The sequence below is a fragment of the Taudactylus pleione genome, unplaced genomic scaffold (assembly GCF_031769625.1).
Source record: "Taudactylus pleione unplaced genomic scaffold, aTauple2 ptg000256l, whole genome shotgun sequence".
Lineage (NCBI taxonomy): Eukaryota > Metazoa > Chordata > Amphibia > Anura > Myobatrachidae > Taudactylus > Taudactylus pleione.
The window spans coordinates 14,579,499-14,601,584 of NW_028284658.1; the positions used below are offsets into that span (position 1 = coordinate 14,579,499).

General features: G+C 44.4%; 2 protein-coding genes and 1 pseudogene across 4 annotated transcripts in view; 2 read left to right on the forward strand and 1 right to left on the reverse strand.

The window, feature by feature from the left end:
- The window catches only part of RBL1 (RB transcriptional corepressor like 1), a 170,647-nt gene extending 169,684 nt beyond the window's left edge, over positions 1-963 (forward strand). For all 3 annotated transcript variants that reach the window (XM_088480668.1, XM_088480670.1, XM_088480669.1), the window contains one exon: positions 37-963. In XM_088480668.1, coding sequence (XP_088336794.1) covers positions 37-204 — 168 coding nt within the window. In that variant the 3' untranslated portion in view covers positions 205-963. The remainder of the gene's footprint in view (positions 1-36) is intronic.
- Positions 964-2,273: 1,310 nt separating this feature from the next.
- LOC148514964 (G2/M phase-specific E3 ubiquitin-protein ligase-like) lies at positions 2,274-13,194 on the reverse strand. Its single transcript, XM_088480772.1, has 11 exons — positions 13,181-13,194; positions 11,139-11,200; positions 10,818-10,915; positions 9,455-9,556; positions 8,425-8,549; positions 7,106-7,265; positions 6,735-6,841; positions 5,423-5,539; positions 4,314-4,450; positions 3,419-3,552; positions 2,274-2,390 (listed from the first exon to the last, which is right to left on the reverse strand). Exons 1-11 carry the CDS (start codon positions 13,192-13,194, stop codon positions 2,274-2,276), a joined length of 1,173 nt encoding a protein of 390 aa, XP_088336898.1.
- A 4,573-nt stretch (positions 13,195-17,767) lies between these two features.
- The window catches only part of LOC148514965 (uncharacterized), a 33,554-nt pseudogene continuing 29,235 nt past the window's right edge, over positions 17,768-22,086 (forward strand).

Genomic DNA, 22,086 nt, shown 5'->3' on the forward strand with positions numbered 1-22,086 from the left:
TCTGTTCATTATGGCTGTATTTTTCCTTCTATTTAGAGCTTGATGGATATAAACAGCATGATTAAACAGGATCAGAGGAGCAAAAAGCGAGCAATAACCATAGACAGTGACTCTGAATCTCCAGCTAAGCGGTCATGCCAGGAGAATGATGATGCTCTGCTAAAACGCCTTCAGGATGTTGTGAGCGAGAGGGCAAACCATTAGCCGCTATCAATATTTCTGCATGCATTTTAAAGGTCATATATTGTACTCATCAAATGATAAGTGATATTGCTATTCTGTAAGGTGATTGCATTTACAGTTGATGTTTTCTGTTTTTTTTTTTTTTTTGTGCCCTACAATCTTTTGGCTTCATTAGAACTCTCCTAACACCAGAGTTTTGTGACCCAGCTTTAGATGGTGTGACATACTCTAGTGTAATGGACAGAAATGGTTTTTCTTGATGCAGTAATCTATCCAATTCAATTTATTTAGTATGAGATTTGTTTTTCTATTTCAGGTTCACTGCCTTTTGCATGTTTTATTTATATTATAGATGCAGTTTGGCAATCATTAGATATAGTTCTTTCACTACACTCTGCCAATATAAAGTTTGATTAATACTCATTGGTGTCACATCCTTCATGCTGGTTTATAACAGTGATTTTACTACAGCACCAACTTTGTACATTTTTACACAAAGCAATTTATTTAATGTTTTAGAAAACTTCAATGTAACCTTTCAGGCAAACCCCTACTGTTGTGCGTATTAAGTGACTGTTGTGTAGCATCTACACACTTTACGTATATTTTTGTACGTACAAGCTTTTTATGAGTTGTATATAATTAATTTACACAAATGGCTTTTTTCTTTAAAGATTCTTACATGGATTGGTATCTGAAAGACTTCTGTAAGTTTCACAGGGTTCCTGTGTTATTTGTACACCTATGTATATATGTACAATAAACTACCTTTCTTTCTGATGTCTCGTCTCATGTTCTGGTTATTTATTTATTTATTTTTTGGTGTGTGTATATATGCAGGGCTTGCAAAAAAATATATAACTGCCTAAAAGTTAACATGTTTGTCTGTATTACAGATCGTTCGAGGCAGTACAGCCATGGCCAAAAGTTTAGAGAGTGACAAGTATTGGTTTTCACAAAGTTTGCTGCTTCAATGTTTTTAGACCTTTTTGTCAAATTTTACTATGGTATACGGAAGTCAAATTACAAGCATTTCATAAGTGTCAAAGGCTTTTTATTGACAATTATATTAAGTTTATGCAAAGAGTCAATATTTGCATATTGGGCTCACAGACAATTTTGCCTAAGAACACAGCCATGAATAAAGAATGGTACCAAAACATCCTCCAAGAGCAACGTCTCCCAACCATCCAAGAACAGTTTGGTGACAAACAATGCCTTTTCCAGCATGATTGGAAACTCCCCAGAGGCGGGTGGACAAACAACAAACCCACAAATTCTGACAAACTCCAAGCAATGATTAAGCAAGAATGGGCGGCCAGTCAGTATATACTTAATTGATCCACATGACAAACTTCTCTGAATCACAAAACATTTATTACACACATATGTAAATTTTACATATTAACATATACAGTATCCTCTATATGGAGAATAAAATTCAACAAAAAGTGTTGCAATTCCTGTGACAGCTCTTTAAAACTGGAGTATATGTATCTATAATTAGGTACAATAGAGTTCAGTTGCTCACCGCTCGATGTATCAAATATGTTTAGTATCCAATAAATTCATCTAAGTATCAGCGTTTTGTGCTGGTACTTGCAATACACCGGAGCTCCTTTTGTTTAAATAGAAAACTTGTTGAATTATGCCACCATAAATCCACCTAGACGACCCTTCTCAGAGATAGTAAGCAGTAATAGTCTCCCTTCAATTGGGTATTAAATAAACACGTGGGTTTTTGTGTCTGGCTGGGATCTGTGGTGCACCAGAGCTTTTGGTGTAGATTGATATGTAGCGGTAGGTGTAGTGAGCAGAATCACCGGGATTTTATCCACACAGTGACAACCTGCTAGAAAAAGTCACCTCTTGGTAGTATGGCGGCTGTGAGTGGGGTTCGTACCTGCCCGGCACCGCGTTCTGGCAGTGGTCTCATGTCCCCACTGATGATGCGCGGACACGAGACCGCTGCCAGATCGCACGATCGGTCAGGTGCGTGCGTCGCCTGCAGCCGCTACCCCGCCTTACTCCTGAAAGAGCATAACCAGCTGGCATTCAGGACATGGAAGAGAGCGGTGGAACTTGCATCATCAGTGGGGACATGAGACTGCTGCCAGAACGCGGTGCCGGTCAGGTACATGCCCAGTGTTTATAACTTGGGTATTAAGCAGCCTTCCTTCAGGGTGAGTGTGCAAGTGTTTATATTTCTGAGTAAATAAAAATAATAATGATCACACGATTATCTCCACAGCCAATAGTATGAGAGGTGTGTGAAGGAAGGATCTTGTCCAAGGGCTGATGTGCATCTGCTGTTAACTCTCATCCCTGGATAGGCATCAGAAAGTTAATGAGAGTAACAGGGATCAGCATATGAGGCAGGACCTATGGTGCTTCTGCTGTTAACCATACAGAAGGAGGAGATACCCCTTCATAGTGTAATGAGAGAGTACCTAAAGAGTGTATGTAATATGGTACCTGAATATCAATAATTGACTCTTCTGGCGTTGGGAGACAGTGGAGTGCAATAATAGCTATTGCTAGCACCCCATGTGCAGCATGGTCACTGCTTCCGACGTACGTTTCACCTGAGCTTTCTCGAAGGTTCTGTGTACTAAGATTTTTTTTAAACTCTAGGGAGCACCACCAGCAAACTATTACCTTACATATACTACATGACTAAAAACGTGAGTGAATTTCAAATTAAAAGTGTTATCATTCAAGTGATCAACAAATTTTTGTGCTAAAACAGGACCCCCTTGCCAAATAATAAACAAATAGTCTATGTATCGGCCAGAATGAAACCCACCGTTATGCCCTGAAGCTATGTGAATGAGAGCCTTTGGATTGAAGCCTTAGGCATGCCTAATATCAATATTGCTGATTTGTAATCCCCTGCTAAAATATTATATAAAGAAGAATTTTCTCTTTACTTGGTTTGGAAAGCAAAAGTTATTTAATTGCTCTTATTCCACTGATGTGGATATGGGGGACGAGAGTGAGAGACACTGCACGGTGAGAGACACGGTGAGAGTGAGAGACACAGTTCTCGGCTTCTGCAGGATGTGTACAACAGGTAGGGAGCGGATCATGAGGCATTTTGTCTCCACCTGGGCCCCCAGGTTCTGGGTTTAGCACCCTACAATGGTGATTTTCTGGTCCTCCTGGATGCTATCATTTTGTAACCCCTCACCCGGGCGCAAGTCTCTCTTGGTGTTACAGAAAGATGCCCCCTCACCCGGGCGCAGGTCTCTCCTGGTGTTACTGAAGGATGACCCCTCGTCCGGGCGCAGGTCTCTCCTGGCGTTACTGCAGGCGGAGGATTTGCTCTGCTCGTTGATGGTATTACCACAGATGCCTCTGCCAATGACTCTGCAATCAGAATGAGATCCAACATTGTTAGTGATATGTTTATGTGGACGGACGTACTCTGGGCCTGATTCAGACCCGCACGCAAGCACTATGCGCTCGCGAGTGGGTTGATGTTAGGCCACTGCGCACGCCGGAGCCGGCTCCGACGTGCGCATGCGCGAGACCCAGCTAGCGACGGGCGCTCCGTCGCTCCGGGTCCCGCACCAAAAGGGGGCGGCTGTCGATTTTGATCGACAGCTTGCACTGTTTTGGAGGCGTGGCGTGGGGGTGGCTTCACAAACTGAGGCGTTCCGATGCGAACGCCTGCCGTTTGTGGGCGGCCCCACTGACATCACCAGTGATGTCAGTGGGAGAGCTTCCGGCTCTGTTAGAGCCAGAAGCTCTCTGGGGCTTGCGGCCACGAGACCCTACCGCAAGGGTCTCGTCGCAAGCCCGATGATCGCGATGGTCTTGACCATCACGACCATCATCCTGGCCGCTCGCAATAGCTGTGGGTGGTCAAAAAAACGCCCTGATTCAGAGCGAGCGCGTCCGGCTCTGAATCAGGGCCTCTGTGTCCTACAAGTCGCAGGTTGGCTAAGGCTACTGTAACATGAAAAGGGCCACACATCAATTACACTACAGCGGCAATAACCCAAGATTGGTAACTTAATGATAGTTTTCACTAATGTCTCATTTTACCACGTAAGTGAAATATAAGTTATGATGTTAGATACTGTACTACCTAGTAATACGTGACAAATGACCGGGAAAGTACTTACCATCAACATCTGCCGGCTTCTCCAGAATGGAGGCACACTCTGCACAGGTCCATGTGCTCTCAGCAGATCTCAGGGCTGAGCAGGCGAGGTGGGTTCCCGCTGACCCACAGCAGTGACATCGAATTATATACCATTCACTGAAAGAGGAGACACAGAGGATAAATCTCTTCCCTACAGCTGGAGCTATAAATCTGAGAAAAAGCCGCCCCGAAGATACTAAATGTTTTATTGTGTCCAACTATCTCCTTGTGTGCCCCACTAGTCACCCGTCATGCTATGACGTGACTCTATAGTGCTGATCGTTTTTGTACCTTCAAAATCATCTTAAATCGCACAATGATGTGAGTAGGACGCACATGCAGCCCCTCATGCGGCATGCCTATATTCTGTGTGTGACTGCGGGTTTATCTGCATGTGAAATGCTACGTTACAGTGCCAGTGGCTGCGACACTAACGGCTGATACGCCACCCACACAATGGATAAAACGCTACCCTGCTCCCCTCATTCGTTTATATTGTGGTCATTGGATATCATAATGTGTCTCTGGTGCTGAATAGAAGAGCAGCTGGGAAGAGAAGCCTCCGAGCCGCCCAACCAGCACAGTGAAGAACTGAATTATAGGGCAGAGGAAGAAGATGGAGGCGGAGGAGCAGGTAAGTGTGGGGTGAAACCAATAAAGTGGGCAGCGCTGTCAAGAAAACCTAAAGTACTGGGAACTCTCTGATAAAGATTCCAATAATACAATTTATTGAATACACAATAGATTCACAACACACACAAAATATGGGATACATTCAGTATCCCGGCGCATCCTGTACCCATCCCAAAACATATATAATAACAGAAAACGATTATAGTAGACAGGTTCTTGGTGTCGGCCTCTTAGTAAGCACACAGTAAATGTGAAAGATATCAGACTCTTCGTAAATACACAGTCACATTTTATGCAAACACCCAGTAGATTCTTAGCTAATAAACGTAGGGGCCTATTTATCAAGAGTCTCGGCAGCATTAATCATGCTGAATGAGCAGGGGAACCATCCCAGGGGCTGCTGCTGGGCCATAGCACACTGGCAGCCTTTAATAAATTAAATGCAAAAAGTTTTACCTGTCGCTCTCGCTGTGAGTTCTCCCACGGTCGCAGCGGCAGGGATCTGCGTCACACTGTTGGTGGACCTGCAGCAGTTCTCCGAAGGCATTGTTCTCCAGTTCCCAGGATGCATCTCTGAAAGGTTAATGTGAGGTTATATCGCTGATGTAATTAATCAATGTGACATTACAGCGCTTTATTCTGTCTGTTTCATCTAGTCCAGCATTTCCCAAATTGTGTACCATGGTGCCCTGAGGAGCCAGTGCACTTTACAGGAGTGCTGCGCAGGCACGGGCCTGCCTACCGCCGGGCGTTTTTTTTGTTGTTTTTTTCTAAGATATTTTTTTTATTTCTCAGGCTGTAGGGAAAACAGTGAGCTCTCCCATGCTAGTCTCTGGGACCATGCGGTTCTCCTGATTTTGGGAGGACCGCATTAGGGAAGGGCCACATGGTGGTGGGAGACACAAAGCAGAAGCTCTGGTCCTTCCTACCTGCTGCTCTATGGTGAGGCTCCAGGGTCAGAGGAGCCTGTGCTGTGCCGTGATTGGTGGAGCCCATCACATCACTTGCCAGGCACACAGCAATATTATCAGGCAGAAACTGGCATCTGCATGGGCCTCCCCCGACTAATACAGATGGCAGAAATAATACATTACATCTGGACACTGTGCCAGGTCCTTGGTATCCTCCACACATAAATTTGTCTCAATGTGTCCAAATCTACAGACCTGGCCAAGGAAACTGGGCCTGGCAATGAGTATCCATGGAGCACTGTGACTATATAAAAACCTCACGGCCATTGCCCACCTGGCTGGCTATTAATTATGGCTGTAGGAAAAAAGCCAGAAGACTTTCAGCTATGTTAGAAGTGTGCAAGCTGGAGCATGGTGTGTAAGCTTCCAAAGAGAAGGCACATTTGTAGTTACAATGACGGATGCAACAGACTTGTCTCAGAGCCATACTGATGCCGTTTGCCCCATTATTCCGTTGATCGCTTTCAAAAAATGCAGCTAGCACCGTGTTCCAGAAGCGATCCCCAGAAACATGGCAGCTGCACCGTATGTACGGATATAACGCCAGATTACTGCGCATGCACAGGGGATTCTGGGTAAACTCCAGATTGTTGGTGATGTTCTGCGCATGCGCCAGTGACATTTTTTTTTTTCAGGGGGAGGGGCTCACAGAAATCCTCACATGGGCCCCCTCCGGTCTTAAAATGCCCCCCTGGTTAGCACATGCATATAGCTATGCGACCAAGCGAGAGATCCTGCAAAGCCTCTGTGATGGAGCTGGATTCTATGTTCTAGATAAAGACAATTGTTACATATACCTGTGGGGAATGTAAATTCCCATTCGCAGCATCTCCTGCTGGAAACTCGCCATGTTCTGGCATATGGGGCACTTCAGGAAATACTTCCCTGCATTTAATGCCTGCATCTGTAATGTAAGAAGTTCAGATGAAATACCAAATATATATCTACAGTCATAAAGCAAACGTCCTGCACAAGAGCTGAGGAGCGAGGACAAGCCGACCAGCCTAACGTCAGGCCACATTCGCCATAATCTTCATATACAGAGAGCGGACACCGGAATCAGCTTCAAACCCTCCACTCCATTGGCTGTCATGCCTCGGCTCTCTCCTGGTCGGCCTCCTCCCGGTGACTCCGATAGTGAGGAGGAAATAGTAAAGCCATAGCTCACCTGCAGGCAAGTCCTGTGGAACCAGGTGTTTTTGCAGCAGGGGCTCTTAATCACATCATATGCAGGCACGGGGGTCAGCTCCTCCAGGCAGATGGTACATGCACTTACTCCGTCCTGTACCGCAGCCTTCTGAACTGGCCGATGCCTTGGGCAAAATGATCTGCAGGGAAACAAGTTCAAACTAAAAACCCCACTGTAACGGAACGTTTGCAATACCAGAGCTGATTGGTAAGAAGTGGGTCAGCATCAGGGTTAGTAACTGGCACAGCTCTGGTTGGACCTCTCCTTCTGACTGTCCACTTAGAGAAAAGAAACATAAAAGCATCGTCTCCCACTATGCATAACACAGACAGGACAGCCTAGGGCATTTTATAGTAGATAATATGTTTATTAGGCATTTCCCAGTATTAGGTAATATTGTAACAGATGCAGTCAATGCTACTTAAAGGAAATATATATAGAACAAATAGATTTTGTTTTCTCTCCATTTCTCACCAATATAACCCATGTTCCTGTTCCCCTAGTTGTGCAGGGATTCAGCCAGAAGCCCTGCTGGAGAAACAGTTCCCCCACTAACAGTGTGCACCGACTTCAGCTCATAATTACACCAAACCCATTTCCTCCCAATAATATAGTAGCACAGTATGCTATCATTGACATGTCACATGGCTTTCTGGGACTTATAGGGCATTATAACTATGGGCCCAATTCAGACCCGTTCGCTAGGAAGCATTCGCACACAGATTGCCGATGTTTGCATTGTACGCATGCGTACGCATCGCAGTGCGCGAACCAGTCCGTCGATCGGGAAGCGTTCGCTCGCTGCGCATAGACAGCCCGGCTGAATGACAGGAGAAGCCGTTTGTGGGTGGTGACAGGGGATGGTCAATGAAAACGGGGTAGTGGTGGTGCGAACGCAAGCATGCCCAAGCGTCTTAACGCCATTTCAGAAGCGTGCATAATTAAGAGGCAGCATCATAGTACACGTCACTTGGCTGAATTTTACACTAAAGTGCTCGCAGTGCTTACAGTAGGGTATGGTCAGCCACAAGTGCTGCGTTCGCTTCCGATGGTACCCGATGTTACCGATGGTTGCATACACATCCTGGAGATGACGTGCATAAGTGGGCGTCTTAAGACAGGCTGGTGGGTGTCTGCATACACAGCGCGATCGCACGCCAAGACATAGTGGGCGTGCTAATGCCTTGCTGTGCCATCGCCTGCCTTGCTGGATTTTCATACACCAGCTGCGTTCGAACGCATCTAGCAAGCGGGTTTGAATCGAGTCCTATATACCTAGAAGCAAATGGATTACTCACGGAAACTCCTTGAAGTACTGGAATATAAATTCCTTTTCCTGGCCACAGGGGAAGTGCACGGTCTCAGCGCAGCCCTTCCTGCTGCAGCGTATGGAGGCACCCGTCCTCTTGCACACTGTGCAGGGCTGCAAAACGTGATTAACAAATGACAATACTGAGCAAAACACGAACAATGAATGTAAATATGTTCCCCACTATAAATAACCTTTGTTCTGGACTCCTTTACTTCCTAATAATAGAACACTGTATATAACACTCAAGTATAGCCAGGTCCTCTGCAAACCACCTTAGTGGGAGAGATATAAAATAGCTCCTCTAAGGTTTCCAATCTTAGCTGCTGCGGCCGATCGGCCGTCCTACAGAGAGACCTAAGGCACATTAATCTTTTTTCTTTATTTTTATTTTTTTTAGTGAAGTGAAGTGCAAGTGCATGTCTGAGCTTCCAGTCCTCTGTGCATGCAGGAGCCGGCAAGCTGGATCACACATGTGCATTTAGCAGCACACTGGCTCGAGGAAGCAAAAAGATCAGCATTACCACTGACAGGCGGCATCACTCATCTGCCCCCAAAAGACTTATAGGGGAATTGCGTTAGCCTAGCTACAACCCCCACCTCCTCCCTTGTTTCTTTCCACAAGCACCCACTGTCTGCTCTGCATCCAAATACTCACTATGACCACAGTCGATAAACCATCAGTACACATGCAAAGTAAAAAAACACAATGGCCAACTGCGCCAACACCTGCAATGCATCCACCTCTGAATTAGGTCCATAGACCCAAACATTTAATGTTGGTAAAACACTTCTGATTGGCTGAGTGACTTTTGACCTTCCTGGTCACGTCAGTTCCACAGTCATTCTGCACCGCAGCTCCAGGCGGAGCCATTCTCACTGCTGTTTATTTTATTCTCTGTGGATTATCAGGGGATAGAATAAACTCCCAATTAGGCCCAATGTCATTAAGTTCTCCGGTGACTTCCTTAGTGCCGGTCACATGACATGAGAAAGAATCGCCACGATCAGCTCCTCACCTGCTCTGCCGCACGGCTGGCTGCCTGCCGCACGTCTGGGTACAGGAAGCCATAGAAGCCTTGCCTGTCACTGCCCCTCTGCAGCACACCGCTGGATAGTAACTGGATAGGAAAGAGGGAAGATGTACTTATGGCTGTCACCACTGCTGCATTATCTCTAACAATTCGGAACACTTGTATCTCTAACATATGCTCCAATAAAGTTTTATCATGTTTTATGCACTTAGCATGTTAATGAAACTGCACAGATAACTACAGATCCTTAGGGGAGGGCTCCAATAATATTTAATGCCTAAAGTTAAAAATGAAAACAAAATATGTTTTGTTCAATTTTTCCACCATTTTAATTAACAGAAAAAATATGGTTTAATTTGGTAGAACAATTTGCTGCCTTTATGTGAGGGGAGCAATCACACTGATTGCGCCCCCCCATGGCTTTGCGCTAGGCTGAGGGGCTTACAGCGCCACCCTCCCCAGCGCCGCAAAAAAGGTTTTTGTTAAAACCATGGGGGGCATAGCCACGCCTCCCACAATTAGGCCACACCCCTTTCCCCTGTGCCTGACTCTCTACATCCCTGCCCAAAACACCCACAAGCTATCTCTCTGCTCACAGTGACTGGGCTCTTATCGGAACTGGCCTCCTGGGAAGAGGAGATTGATAAATTTGAGTAAACATTTACATTATCACCTTGCGAATATAAGGCCTTATTCAACACGGATCGTTAATCTGCAATCGCACGCACCCAGCCGCTACGTAAATATGCTAATGAATGCATTCGCAATGCGATCGCAGCACTATACTCAGACGCCCACCACTTCACTAAGCCGCCCACTTCCCAATACTTACATCCGCAATACTCTGCAGAAACATCGGTAATACAGAGTAATATCGGACCCAGACGCACAGTTGTGGTAGAGCTGACCTGACTCAGAAATTGCTAAACTTCCAGTCAGTATCTAGAGCTCAGGCTGCGCATGACGTCGCAGGGGCTTAATTATGCACGCCCCTGTAACGGCGTTCAAATGCACTGGCACGCCTGCGTTCCTTCGACCACCCCCCTCTCTCCACCCCCACCAAAAATGGTAACTTCCTGTTAATCACTGTGCGATGGGACTGCATGCTCACTGCGATCGCTTCCCGATCGTAGTGGGCGTTGACACACTGTGATGCATACGCATGCGCAGAACGCAAACATCCGCAGGGTGCGTGTGCGTCCGAGAACTTGTGTTCCAAGATGAATCAGGCCCATAGGACAAAATGATTATCACATAAATATTGCAGATTGTGATAAATCTGCACCTTAGTGTGTAACAGGCTGATTTCAGCTGCTATAACTCATCCATCATTACTTTCCATACTTACCAGGCAGTAGTGATGGACGGTCAGCTTCTCCTTGGCGTTACGCAGCAGCTCTCCATACTTGGGCACGTCATTTTCTGCACGACCACAGAAAATGCATGCTGTGGAAGCAAGGCAAGACGTTATGTATGGTGTGTTCTTCATACAAAACACAAATAACACATTAAACCAGAACAAGTACATGCAAGATAGGTGAGGGAATGTAGTTGTGAGACAGAGGGTAGAGAGAGCGATGCTCGACCAGGTGTGTACTCAGCTTTACTCTATGTCAAAATTACAGATATATTACTGAAGGTTTATAAAGACTTCTGGCTCCTGTCTTACCTGGATCAGCTTCTAGCGATGAGCTTGATGCCGAATCTCTATTCGTCTTCCGCTTTCTCTTACTAACGATAGAGATACAAAAACAAAATTGTGAATTATAAATGCAAATAATAATCCTCCTTTATGTATATGTCATATGTAATCTATTCTGTGAGCTGGTGCTTTAGTAGAAGTGGATCTCAAGGTGCTGCTGCTGTATAATATTACCTTTGTGGACAGTGTAGCTATTTTTATGGGACCAGATAAGCAGGGGTTAAAGTGATCTGGAACGTGGTGGTACTGAGTTCAGTCAGTTATATTTGAAGGGGAAATAAGTCCTTCCCCTGCCCGCGGCCCTGCAGATGAGCCCAATGCCAACTGAGTGTCTCTGCCTCTAAGTGCCAAGCATCACCCCATGCCGTCTGCAGTCAGTGCACAGCGTCACCCCATGCCGTCTGCAATCAGCACACAGCGTCACCCCATGCCATCTGCAGTAAGAGCACAGCGTCACCCCATGCCGTCTGCAGTCAGCACACAGCGTCACCCCATGCCATCTGCAGTCATTGCACAGCGTCACCCCGTGCTGTCTGCAGTCTGCTCATGTAGAGATGGACTCGCCTTTTCCCCCCAATCCAGGCACTACTGTAAGCTGTGCATGCACACCACAAATCTTATGTATCTACAGCCGTGTCGGCAGAGACACATTTTAGGATTACTACCCCCTATGGTAAGGGGGCGGTGTAACGCGACCAAAGTACAGTATGAGCGCCTTCACTTTCAAAATACGCCCCATAACGGGCGGCAGCAGAGTCCAATCGGCTGAATGCGTCTTGAGCATGTTTATTTATTTATTACCAGTTATTTATATAGCGCACACATATTCCGCAGCGCTTTACGGAGAATATTCGACCATTCACATCCGTCCCTGCCCCAGTGGAGCTTACAATCTATATATATGTTTATGCCAATATACAGTAATATTACTGTTATTATCTATTTACATTATTACAGTGATATTGCTAATGAGTTTGCAGTAATAAGGCATATACTTCTGCAGATCAGATTACATTATTCTTCATTCTAGCACACTCTGGTCTGTGTATCAGCAGTGTGTTGCATCAGCGGAGTGTGCTAGAAGCACCAGAGTAGAGAGCGACACCCCAGGCACAAAAAAAGAAACAGCACAGGTTGTGACAGGTGCAGGGTGCTAGAATGAAGACTATTATATTGTCCCCTGAGAACAGAATTTTGATACAGCATAAAACTGTTCCTAATATTCCAACATGACAATAACAAAATGGAACATATTGTTTCCTTGGATCATTTTGAATTTAGCTTTAGAAGCAGATTGGACGGTTTATAATGAGTAGGATGAGGGCTGGTGTGTTTCCCGACTTATCTTAGAGACAACTACATTAAAGAAGTTTGTGTAGAGCCAACCTGTGGCTCTCCAGCTGTTGTGAAACTACAAGTCCCAGCATGCCCTGGTACAGTTTTAGCATTCCCTAATAGCAAAACTGTGGCAGGGCGTGCTGGGACTTGTAGTTTCACAACAGCTGGGGAGCCACAGGTTGTCTAGGCCGGGTGTAGAGGATGAGAACGCTTGTTTAGTAATATTAAAAGAATTCAAGTGGTTTCAAATGAAAAATAAAATAAAAAAATACAATTCTATGATATGCTATTATGTAATGGATTGATGTGATATTCTATTTTTTTAAACAAATTTTGTAATTGTAATTTTCTATGGTGTTTCAATAAAAAAAACCTTTTACAAAATATAATAATAACAATCCCCACAAAAACAAACAAACAAACAAACAAACAAACAAACAGTGAAACATTAAAGTATCTCAGCTTCTGTTTCAAAGAATTTGAAGCACAATTATAAGTTAATCTATTTTGGATGCTATCAATGTTTGTGTAATTAGTCACAGTATTTATGTACTTAGAGAAATAAATTAGCTATAATTGGTGTTCCACGTAATTGTAAATCTGATCATAAATATTACATTTGTAACAAGGAAATCCCTATTTTTAAAAACACAACACAACCAGTCACTTACCTAGACGAGGCCATGATGCCTCACATTTAGTCTTACAGCCTCTCAGATGCTTCTCCAGTAGTAGAATTAGAGAAAAATGCGCTTTATAATAAAAACGATGCAACTTGCTAGGATTCTGTAACTATAATGCAAGTCTCTGCTGAGGGTGAGCCTCACTGGCTGTCCTGTGTTATGACATCACTGGCCACTGTGACATCACTGATTTGCATAACCATGGCAGGTCAGTTATCTGACACAGGGTCTCCATCATGCACATGCAGGGGCTCCATCAGAGGCCGGACTGCCTGGGGGCCCGCTGTGGCCAGAAACACAGCCTAATTCCTCTGTACTGGGCCCCATATTTCTGTACGCACATGTACCTGCTGCCCGGATCACTAGTTCTCTCAATAGAGTCATTCTGGGGCAATAGTGAGCTCCTTGTAATAATAAGCAAAGATAAATCAGGGAAAGTCCATGAACTTAAAGTCTTCTTCCTGAAGTTATTACCACTCAGTGCAGCCCTATGTACTCTATTAATGCACATTCACATCATACTCTGCAATAAGCCTGTGTACCAAACTTGTTGACTTCCGAGGTGGCAGACAGTTTGGAGAGCAGGGGGGACAGGTGGCTCAGCAGGGGGGAGGGTCCCACGGGAAAACTGGAGCCAGGTCAGTGGTCCAATCTATTTTTTATTAAGTTGGCAAGGTGCAGCAATGAAGCGGCTGCATCTTTTGTGCGCCCTAAAAGGCTGCACCCTGGGCCTGGAGCAGATGCTTGTTTGCTCTGTAGTAGTACAGAATCCGCACCGTAGTTAGGTGACGCAGTTTACATATACACCACGCCCCCTGACCTCTCCTCAGTGCTGCTGCTCCGTTGGGGCTAGAAGGGAAATTATGTGCTTCTGATGGGAAGCTGAAGTTTGTTTCTATCTGCTCCATGAACAGAACTCCAGTGTGCCCCATGTCCTACAGAGTGCCCCACACCATGCCCACAGCTTTTCAGTGTGCCCTGCACCCTACACACAACACTCCAATGTAACCCTCGCCCTTCCAGTGAGCCCCATGCCCTACCCATGGCCTTCACATGTCACCAACTGCAAACCAGAGGTTCTCACATGCCAGCTCATGCTCGCTAGCATTTCTATCAAATGCCCCTTGTGTGACCAGAGCAGTCTCTGTTTCTAACTTGTCCAGATAATTTGGATCTCAGGTGATGCTGCGGGCAGCTGCTGCTGCTACATCTGATGTGTGACTTCACCGCTATACGGCTGTGGTCCAGACGGGCTCTCTGAGGCTGGAGGCTGTAATGTAAGAAAACAAAACAAGTTATCTAAAGCAAAAGCAGTGACTTCATATATATTCCTGTCTAACCTATTATATGCCCACGCCCCTCCTGTGTCCCTCCTTACTGACGCTGTCACTGCTTACTGACACAGCCACACACCGCTTACTGACACGGACAATGACTCACACTGCTTACTGACACAGACACTGCAATGCACACTGCTTACTGACATGGACGAATCCAATTAGGTGCGAATTGTGAGGTGCGAGTTGCCGTTTTCTCTGCCAATTCACATAGCAAATTCATGTTGCAATCCAATTAGCAAATCGCACTGAACCTGTCAGAGTAAACTCAAAGTTTTCCATCCGCACCTCCCTGAGGGTGAGACAAGGGGCCGTATTGAATTAGATACAAAAAGCCGAGATCTGCGGAAAAGTATCGCCGATCTCGGCTTTTCGCATGGTGGAAACTTATCTCTGTATTCAATTCCAGCCGCTTTTCGCGTACGCGGAAAGTCAATGAAGTGTAATAGGTGAAAAAGATTTGCCTCTGAATAGCAGGAGAACAGAAGTGCAATTTTTTTATTTTGGGGTGCAAAGGTTGGGAAACCACTCAGAACCCTTGGGACAGTCCCCAAAAGGACAACGGTGTCAAAAAATTCCAAAATCAAAAACTTAAGAACACCCCAAAAAAGTACTTTAATTTTGGGGGTGAAAAAGTAAAAAGTGGGGGGACAAGCATAGACACTAGCGAAATAGACTTTTTGGGGGTCTGCAAGGATGGGTCAGGTGTTTTTAGGATTGCAGGTGCATGCGACAAGTGCGTTTTTCACGTTTTTAAAACTTCACTTTAGCGACTATAAAACATGCTAGCACCCATTTTCAAGTACCCCAAATTTGACAGGACTACTTATTTTCACCCAAAAATACTGCTTTATGCTATTCTTCACCACTTGTGCAAAGATGCTAATAAGAAGCTATTGAAACAACTGAAGTACCGCAAATAGCTTTATTAGGGCTATTCGGGCACATCTACATTGATCCCCAATGTTAGTGCATCTTTTTCGGGGGTTCAGGCTGATTTCCCCATTTCTGACAGCACTTTCCGCCTGTTCCAACTTCGCGGCTTGCCGTTTTCGCGTGGTTTGGAATTGAATAGGGTGAATAGCGGGGGAACGAGCAATAAGTTTCCGTGTCCAAAACACACGATGTAGGTGGAAAGTTGGGCAGGCGAAACTTTATCACGGACGTGAAACTGATTTAATACCGCCTATGGTAGGGAAAATCTTTATTTTAAGGATACAATGTTGGGACAATCTGCAGAACTCCTTGGCCACTCACCCCCCTTCTCCCTAATGACTAATTAGGCATTTGGAGGTTTCCAATGAGCTTAATTAGTCCACCGATTACATGTCATTTTTGGGGGTTAAAAAATAGCCTCAAATTATCCCAAAATCATCTTGTTAGTTTAGGCACCCCAAGTGTAATGACAGTATTTTCTTTAATTGAAAAATAATACATTTTTATCATTTAAACACCCCAAAATCTCTTTATATCCTACTTTTTTTTTATATACACACGCCCCTACACCTACAGTACAATAATAACAAAAAAAAATAATTCCATGCAAACTCAGAATTCTTTGTTTTTGCAGAGAGAGAGCATGTAGTATCATCCCAACAGGACTTAAGGCCCCCATACATCAGCAATTGATTACAGCAATTCTGCAATTTGCAATCGATTGTATATAAAAATCTTTCCCTTTTTCAATCGATTGTGGCAATTCTGCAATCGATTTTTATACACAATCGATTGCAAATTGCACGATTGCTGCAATCTATTGCTGATGTATGGGGGCCTTAACACAATGTCAAATAGCATATCTTTTGCCTCAGAAAGTGGACAGAACACAACTTACTCGTCCATTTGGGGCACACACCACGGTTCTGACACAAACTTGCTCTGCTGCTTCCACAGGAAGTCAGATGTTAGCTTGTGAGGCATATTACTGGCAGCAGAGAGCCAAACACTCACTGGCAGCAAAACAGAATTCTCATTTCTGACGTTTGTTTTATTATTATTTTAATTAATTAAACAACTTGTCTCCAGTACAGGAGACATTTCCTTGAGCCCACATCCTTATCATCAACCAGCTTCGGTCTTCAAGAAAATGAGAGACAACCCCAGACCACTGTCAGACATTTGGGGACATGTTTTAGCCAGGCCAATCAGAGAGTGGGGTCGGGCCATCACTATGAACCTTGAAAGCAACAAGCCTGGAGGGAGAGATGTGAGAGCACTGGTATGTGTGAGAGGGACTGGAAGGCTCCTGCATCCTCCTGCACCTACATAGTATTGCTGGAAAGCTGCTCCTTCATGTCATGTTTATTTTATACATAGTGTTTTTTAGCAGGACTAGGCAATGTGTGGCACTCCAGCTACTGTGGAACAAGACCTCCCAGCATGCCCTGCCAGAGCTTTGCTGTTAGAGCATTATAACCCTGTGGAAGGGCATGCTGGGATGTGTAGTACCACATGAGCTGGAGCGCGTCACGTTGCCTAGCCCTGTATTATTATAGCATAGAAGCCGGATATTATCACTAATGCATGGGGTGTGACAGCCCTGATATCAGATTTTTGCAGTGGGTACAATTTTCTGGATCTGTCTCTGGTTTCTTACTGCACGGTACCATCTGGTCCAGCCAGAGGCTATTCTCATCATCTATTATTATTTGGTCTTTTTCAGGAGTGGTCTATGTCTGCCCTCTAGTCCAGGCTCAGACAGTAGTGGTACTGCAAGTTTCAGCATAAGCTGCCAGTTACCCAATTCCTTGGGCTTAATCCAGAGTTGCATGCAATGTCAATGTTGGATGCAGTAGGAGGATTTTTTTTTTGCCACTGCGCATGCATCAAAGTCGCACTGTGCACGTGTGGCTATGCTGTAGCGACAGTCACGGACAGGATTTGAGTTTAATTGATGCGTAAAAGCGAATTTGGTTGTTACATTAAAAAAAAAATGGTTTCCAACATGGGTGCAAGTGAGATGTGTTTTTTTTTTTTTTGTGAAGCTAATTTGCGTTTGCAATCGAATTAGAGTCTAATGTTTTTTTTTGTGAAGTAAAACCACTAAAACAATGATCCTGGACATGTTCAGCCGCTTACATATTTCTCCATTCCAGGACCAGCCCTAGTGTAAGCTCCGGAGATCTGTCGCCCATGGAAATAGCAGAATGAGTAGAAGCACTTGTGCCACCGCTGCCTTTATGCTGCAGCGCATGTAACACATGGGAGCTGCTCCAATGACATTATCCGAGATGAAACTATGCTGAATGTGACAATGGCTACAGAAGTCTCGTTCCAGGACTTTCATCCACCAATGGATAATCACTTGACGGAGTACAAGCAGAGAGATCTGTCCCAGACTCATATCTTCAAGGTGGCCTGCAGGACATTTGGACCTCCAAAGTCAAGGACACGACACATCATTGCTCCCCCCATGGAAAAACTGCAATCTGGGTTAGTGGAGGTTTCAGAACCGTCGCTTGTGACTTCTAACAGCATCATTAAGTCGCAATCTGAAAGGATGGCTGAGATTGGAGAGACTAGTAACACCGGTCAGAGCATTTCAGACTGGTTACTGGAAAGACAGAAGTTCAGGACCCAGTTGGACAGTATGGGGGATACAGACAAATGTCTGCGTGGAAAACCGGACCTGACAGACCTAGAAACCTGTGTACAGGATAGGATGGATGAGAGAAGTCTCAAAAGCCGAATGTCCCTAGAAACCACTGAAGAAACGGTGGGTTCATCACTTAGAAATCACAATTTTCGGCAACTTTAGTCCTATCGACAGCCAAAGGGCAAACTTATCCTTCAGCACCGGTGCAGCTTAAGGTGGGACTTAACCAGAAATGTGAAACACTTATCCTTAAACTCTCAGCAACTGCCCATTCAAACCTTTATAGTGTTACACAGGTATTTTATACTGACATATGATTCTTCTCCACCACTCAGTGGGAGCTGCCATGTTGGTTTTGCTAATCGTGTTTTACATGCTGAGAGCTAAGACCATTTTATTGTTACAGAAGGACAATATTGTTATTTATTAATAGGAGGTGTAAACAGGTAGAGGATGGTAAAACATATGTTAATTTATTTATTGACCCAAATCAGTCATTAAAAATGTGGGGCATGCTTTCAATATGGTAAAGGGCAGTAAGCAACTTCTGAATACTTTTCTGAACAACACTATATCTGTGTATTAGAGTTCCATTTTAAACTGCTTCATCTTCTCCTGGCATCATTGTTGTTAAATTGGGATCTATATACTAAGCCTCGGATGGAGATAAAGTACCAACTAATCAGCTCCTACACTTCATAATATTAGCACCACTTTGGGTCATATATTCATGTGTTTCTAAATTTAAAGCTAACTCACCTGGTGGCACCCCAGCATCCTCCAGTATGACAATACAAGGAACAGCATTCCCTCCAGAAATTATTTTTGGCACCCCCCTCATACTCACACACACCCCTAGTAGAGGCAGCATTTCAGTTTACTGATTGAATCTCTCCTTAAATAATTAAGAATTTTACTAAGAATGCATCTGCTCTGGTTTGAAACATCTTTTCACTATTCCTAGATACTTGTGATATCTGATATACCTCAACTAGATGATCCCTGTTACCAGCTATTGTGCTTCCAGGCATATAAAACTGAGGCAGGTGGTTGCAGCATGATGAGGAGCTCACAGTCCCGTGTGATCATACCCACCATCCAGCAGCCTAAACCGGAAGCCCTGGCTATCCTGGGAGGTTACCTGAATCAGCGCCGGATGCGCTGGTGGACCTCTATAACCAGACAGACAAGAGCAAGAGGAAACAAATCTCCAGCCACGACCTGAAGACTGTGAGAAAAGAGGTGATTTAAGAATGGTGGTTGGGTTGTTTGGTCAAAGGATAACTCTTTCCTAAGTTCCTATTTTCTCTTATTTATTACTTGTAGATAAATACATACTATACTAGTGTATCCAGTGGTGCTGGCCCTCATGTAATAGGCTCCTCAGTTCCTGCATTCAACCTTGGATAGTTGAGATGTTTATCGAACTGACTGCTGGACTGTAACGCAAGCCCTGCTCTTTCCTAGGCTAATATTCCCATCAGTGACTTGCAGTTTGATGACCTGGTGATCTCACTCAGCAATAAGCAGCCAAATCAAATCAACTACAAGGAGCTGTCAGTGGGACATTATTCCAGGAGGAAGAACAAGGAAGACCATAAGAATGGTGTAACCGTCAGCCCAGGTAGATTAACACGGTCATCTCCTACACACCCTCACCTCAGGGATCCTTCCTGTGCAGAATAGTTGCCCATAGTCCTATTACTAACCAAATATTGGTTTTCTAGCTAACAAATGAGAAACAAAGCTGAGAGTATAAAGAGTGTGGTAGTTACGTCATACATCCAGCAGGTAGACTCATCATGGCTGTTTAGTTTTTAGGTGGTGTTACATAAGAAGTCTCCAATGAAATGAGTGGATAGTGATAAAATGGTAGAAGACCTGGGGTGACCATAGTTACAGGGACAATTATGCCTGGTGGTAACATCATCCTTTGTTGGTACAGAGAACAGATTGCTCATTCTTGACAGAAAAGCACAAGTACTGTTTTTGTTTGAGTGCAACGTGAGCTGCGACGCTGTGTGTTTTGTGTCTCCGTTGGCCATATCATGTTAAACATAAGTTTCCTTGCAGCCGCAGTGAGGTATTTCCAGCCTCCCAGTGACCACAACACTGAGGGAGGCGATTCCCAGCCTGTGGTGACCCTCTCTGGGATGCTGGATGGCCTAGGAAGCTTAAGAACAGAATCTCGGCCAGTCCACAGTGTGCAAAGCGGGGGGAGCAGGTCACAGTTTCTGCAGGTGCCCCCAGTCAGTTTGGAGGAAAGAAGACCCCTCAGCTATGAGGACATGGAGGACATTGGGAAGAACTACAAAGAGAGGAAACGCAGAGTAAAGATGAGGATACCAAAGATGGAAATACGTAGGCATGGCCACCACTCCCATTGTTAGCGAACTACAAGTCTCAGCATCCTTTGCCAGAGAGTTATACTTCGTACAGGAGTAGCCGTCATCACTGTCAGCGGCACTTACCCCTACCCTCTACTGGGTACAGGAGATGCATCTGAAATTGGCATCTACTGTGCATTCACACAACTCATACCAGAACGCAACACAGCAAGCCAATAGCACACCCACAAAACGCACATCCATATTGTTGACGCCCATTTAGTATTCATACACAAAATGGCGCAACACTCTGAATAGAACATATATTCACATAGATGCATGTGCAGTCTGCGAAAAATCACTAGATGTGGCCGCCTACTAATCTGTGCGTGATTCAGGATCAGGCCCTTAGGCTTAGGGAACCTGGTGACAGCACGGTATAAGCATTATAAGTATGCCCCCCCCAGAGTAACACTCGGCTTTTGGACTGGTTAGAGCAGTGCCGTTTTGTGTGCACCGGCAATGCTGCCGTGGATGCTCATTGCCTGCCTTCTACACTGTGAGGGGAGACAGCAGAGCTGGTGGAACAGTTCTGGAGACAGGGGCTGCAGCAGTATTACAAAATCCTGAGGCTGTGCCAGGCCTATGAGGTTCCTCTCAGTGAGAAGTTGCTGGAACGAGGTGAGGAACCAATTTTATCTGTTCTCTAGAGATGTTCATCTTGAATTGGGGATATTCCTGGTGCCAGGGTCTGATTCCGCTTTAGACAGGGAAGGGTGAGAGGTGGCTAAATAGGGGATGATCTGATTGGAGCTGAGGGGAGGATGAAATGTATATAGTAGGGACACTATATTCTGTAACATAACTGGGAAAGCTATATAATGTACCACGTAAATATGGGAGGGAATCACTTTATCCATTTTAGTCAATCAAATACTAATATATTATAGTATCCATACAAACATACCTAGCACTCAATGTACTGAAATAATTAAATTAAGACAAAAAATAACTTTACAAGTCCATTTAACTATGAGTTAAAGCCAGACTTTTCATATTTGCAAATTAATTTGAAAGTGCACCAATATATATGGTGATAAGGGGTGTTTTTCCTTCTTTCTTTTTGTACACACAGGCCATTGCCAGCTCATTTAATCCCAATATATCTGAAGCAAATATTCTATTTTTCATATAATAACTATCAGGTTATAAGTAACATAAATATATGAACTTCGCAAAGTGTTAACCAGAATTATATACCTTTTAAATCATTTGTATAATTTCCTTTCATAAAGATAACGATGCACACAAAATGTTATAAGTAAAATGTTTTTATATTCATCAAATCAATCTTCATAAAATCAATGCTTGTTAAAATACAATATAGATGATACAAAGATGAGAGAGAGAGAATAAAATGGTTGTTGAGAGTGTTAGTGGGGGTTGTTGGGACCCTTTGTCCTATTGTTCAAACCGCATGGTCTCTGAACACAAACTCTATTTTGAAAGTCAGAAAAACCCACATTGAAATCTCCCATAATGCCATGGTTAATTAAATATGCAAGCTGAATATCATATGCCAACACATCAGGCAAACACTGCACCATGTAATATTCCAACATGTACAACACAAGC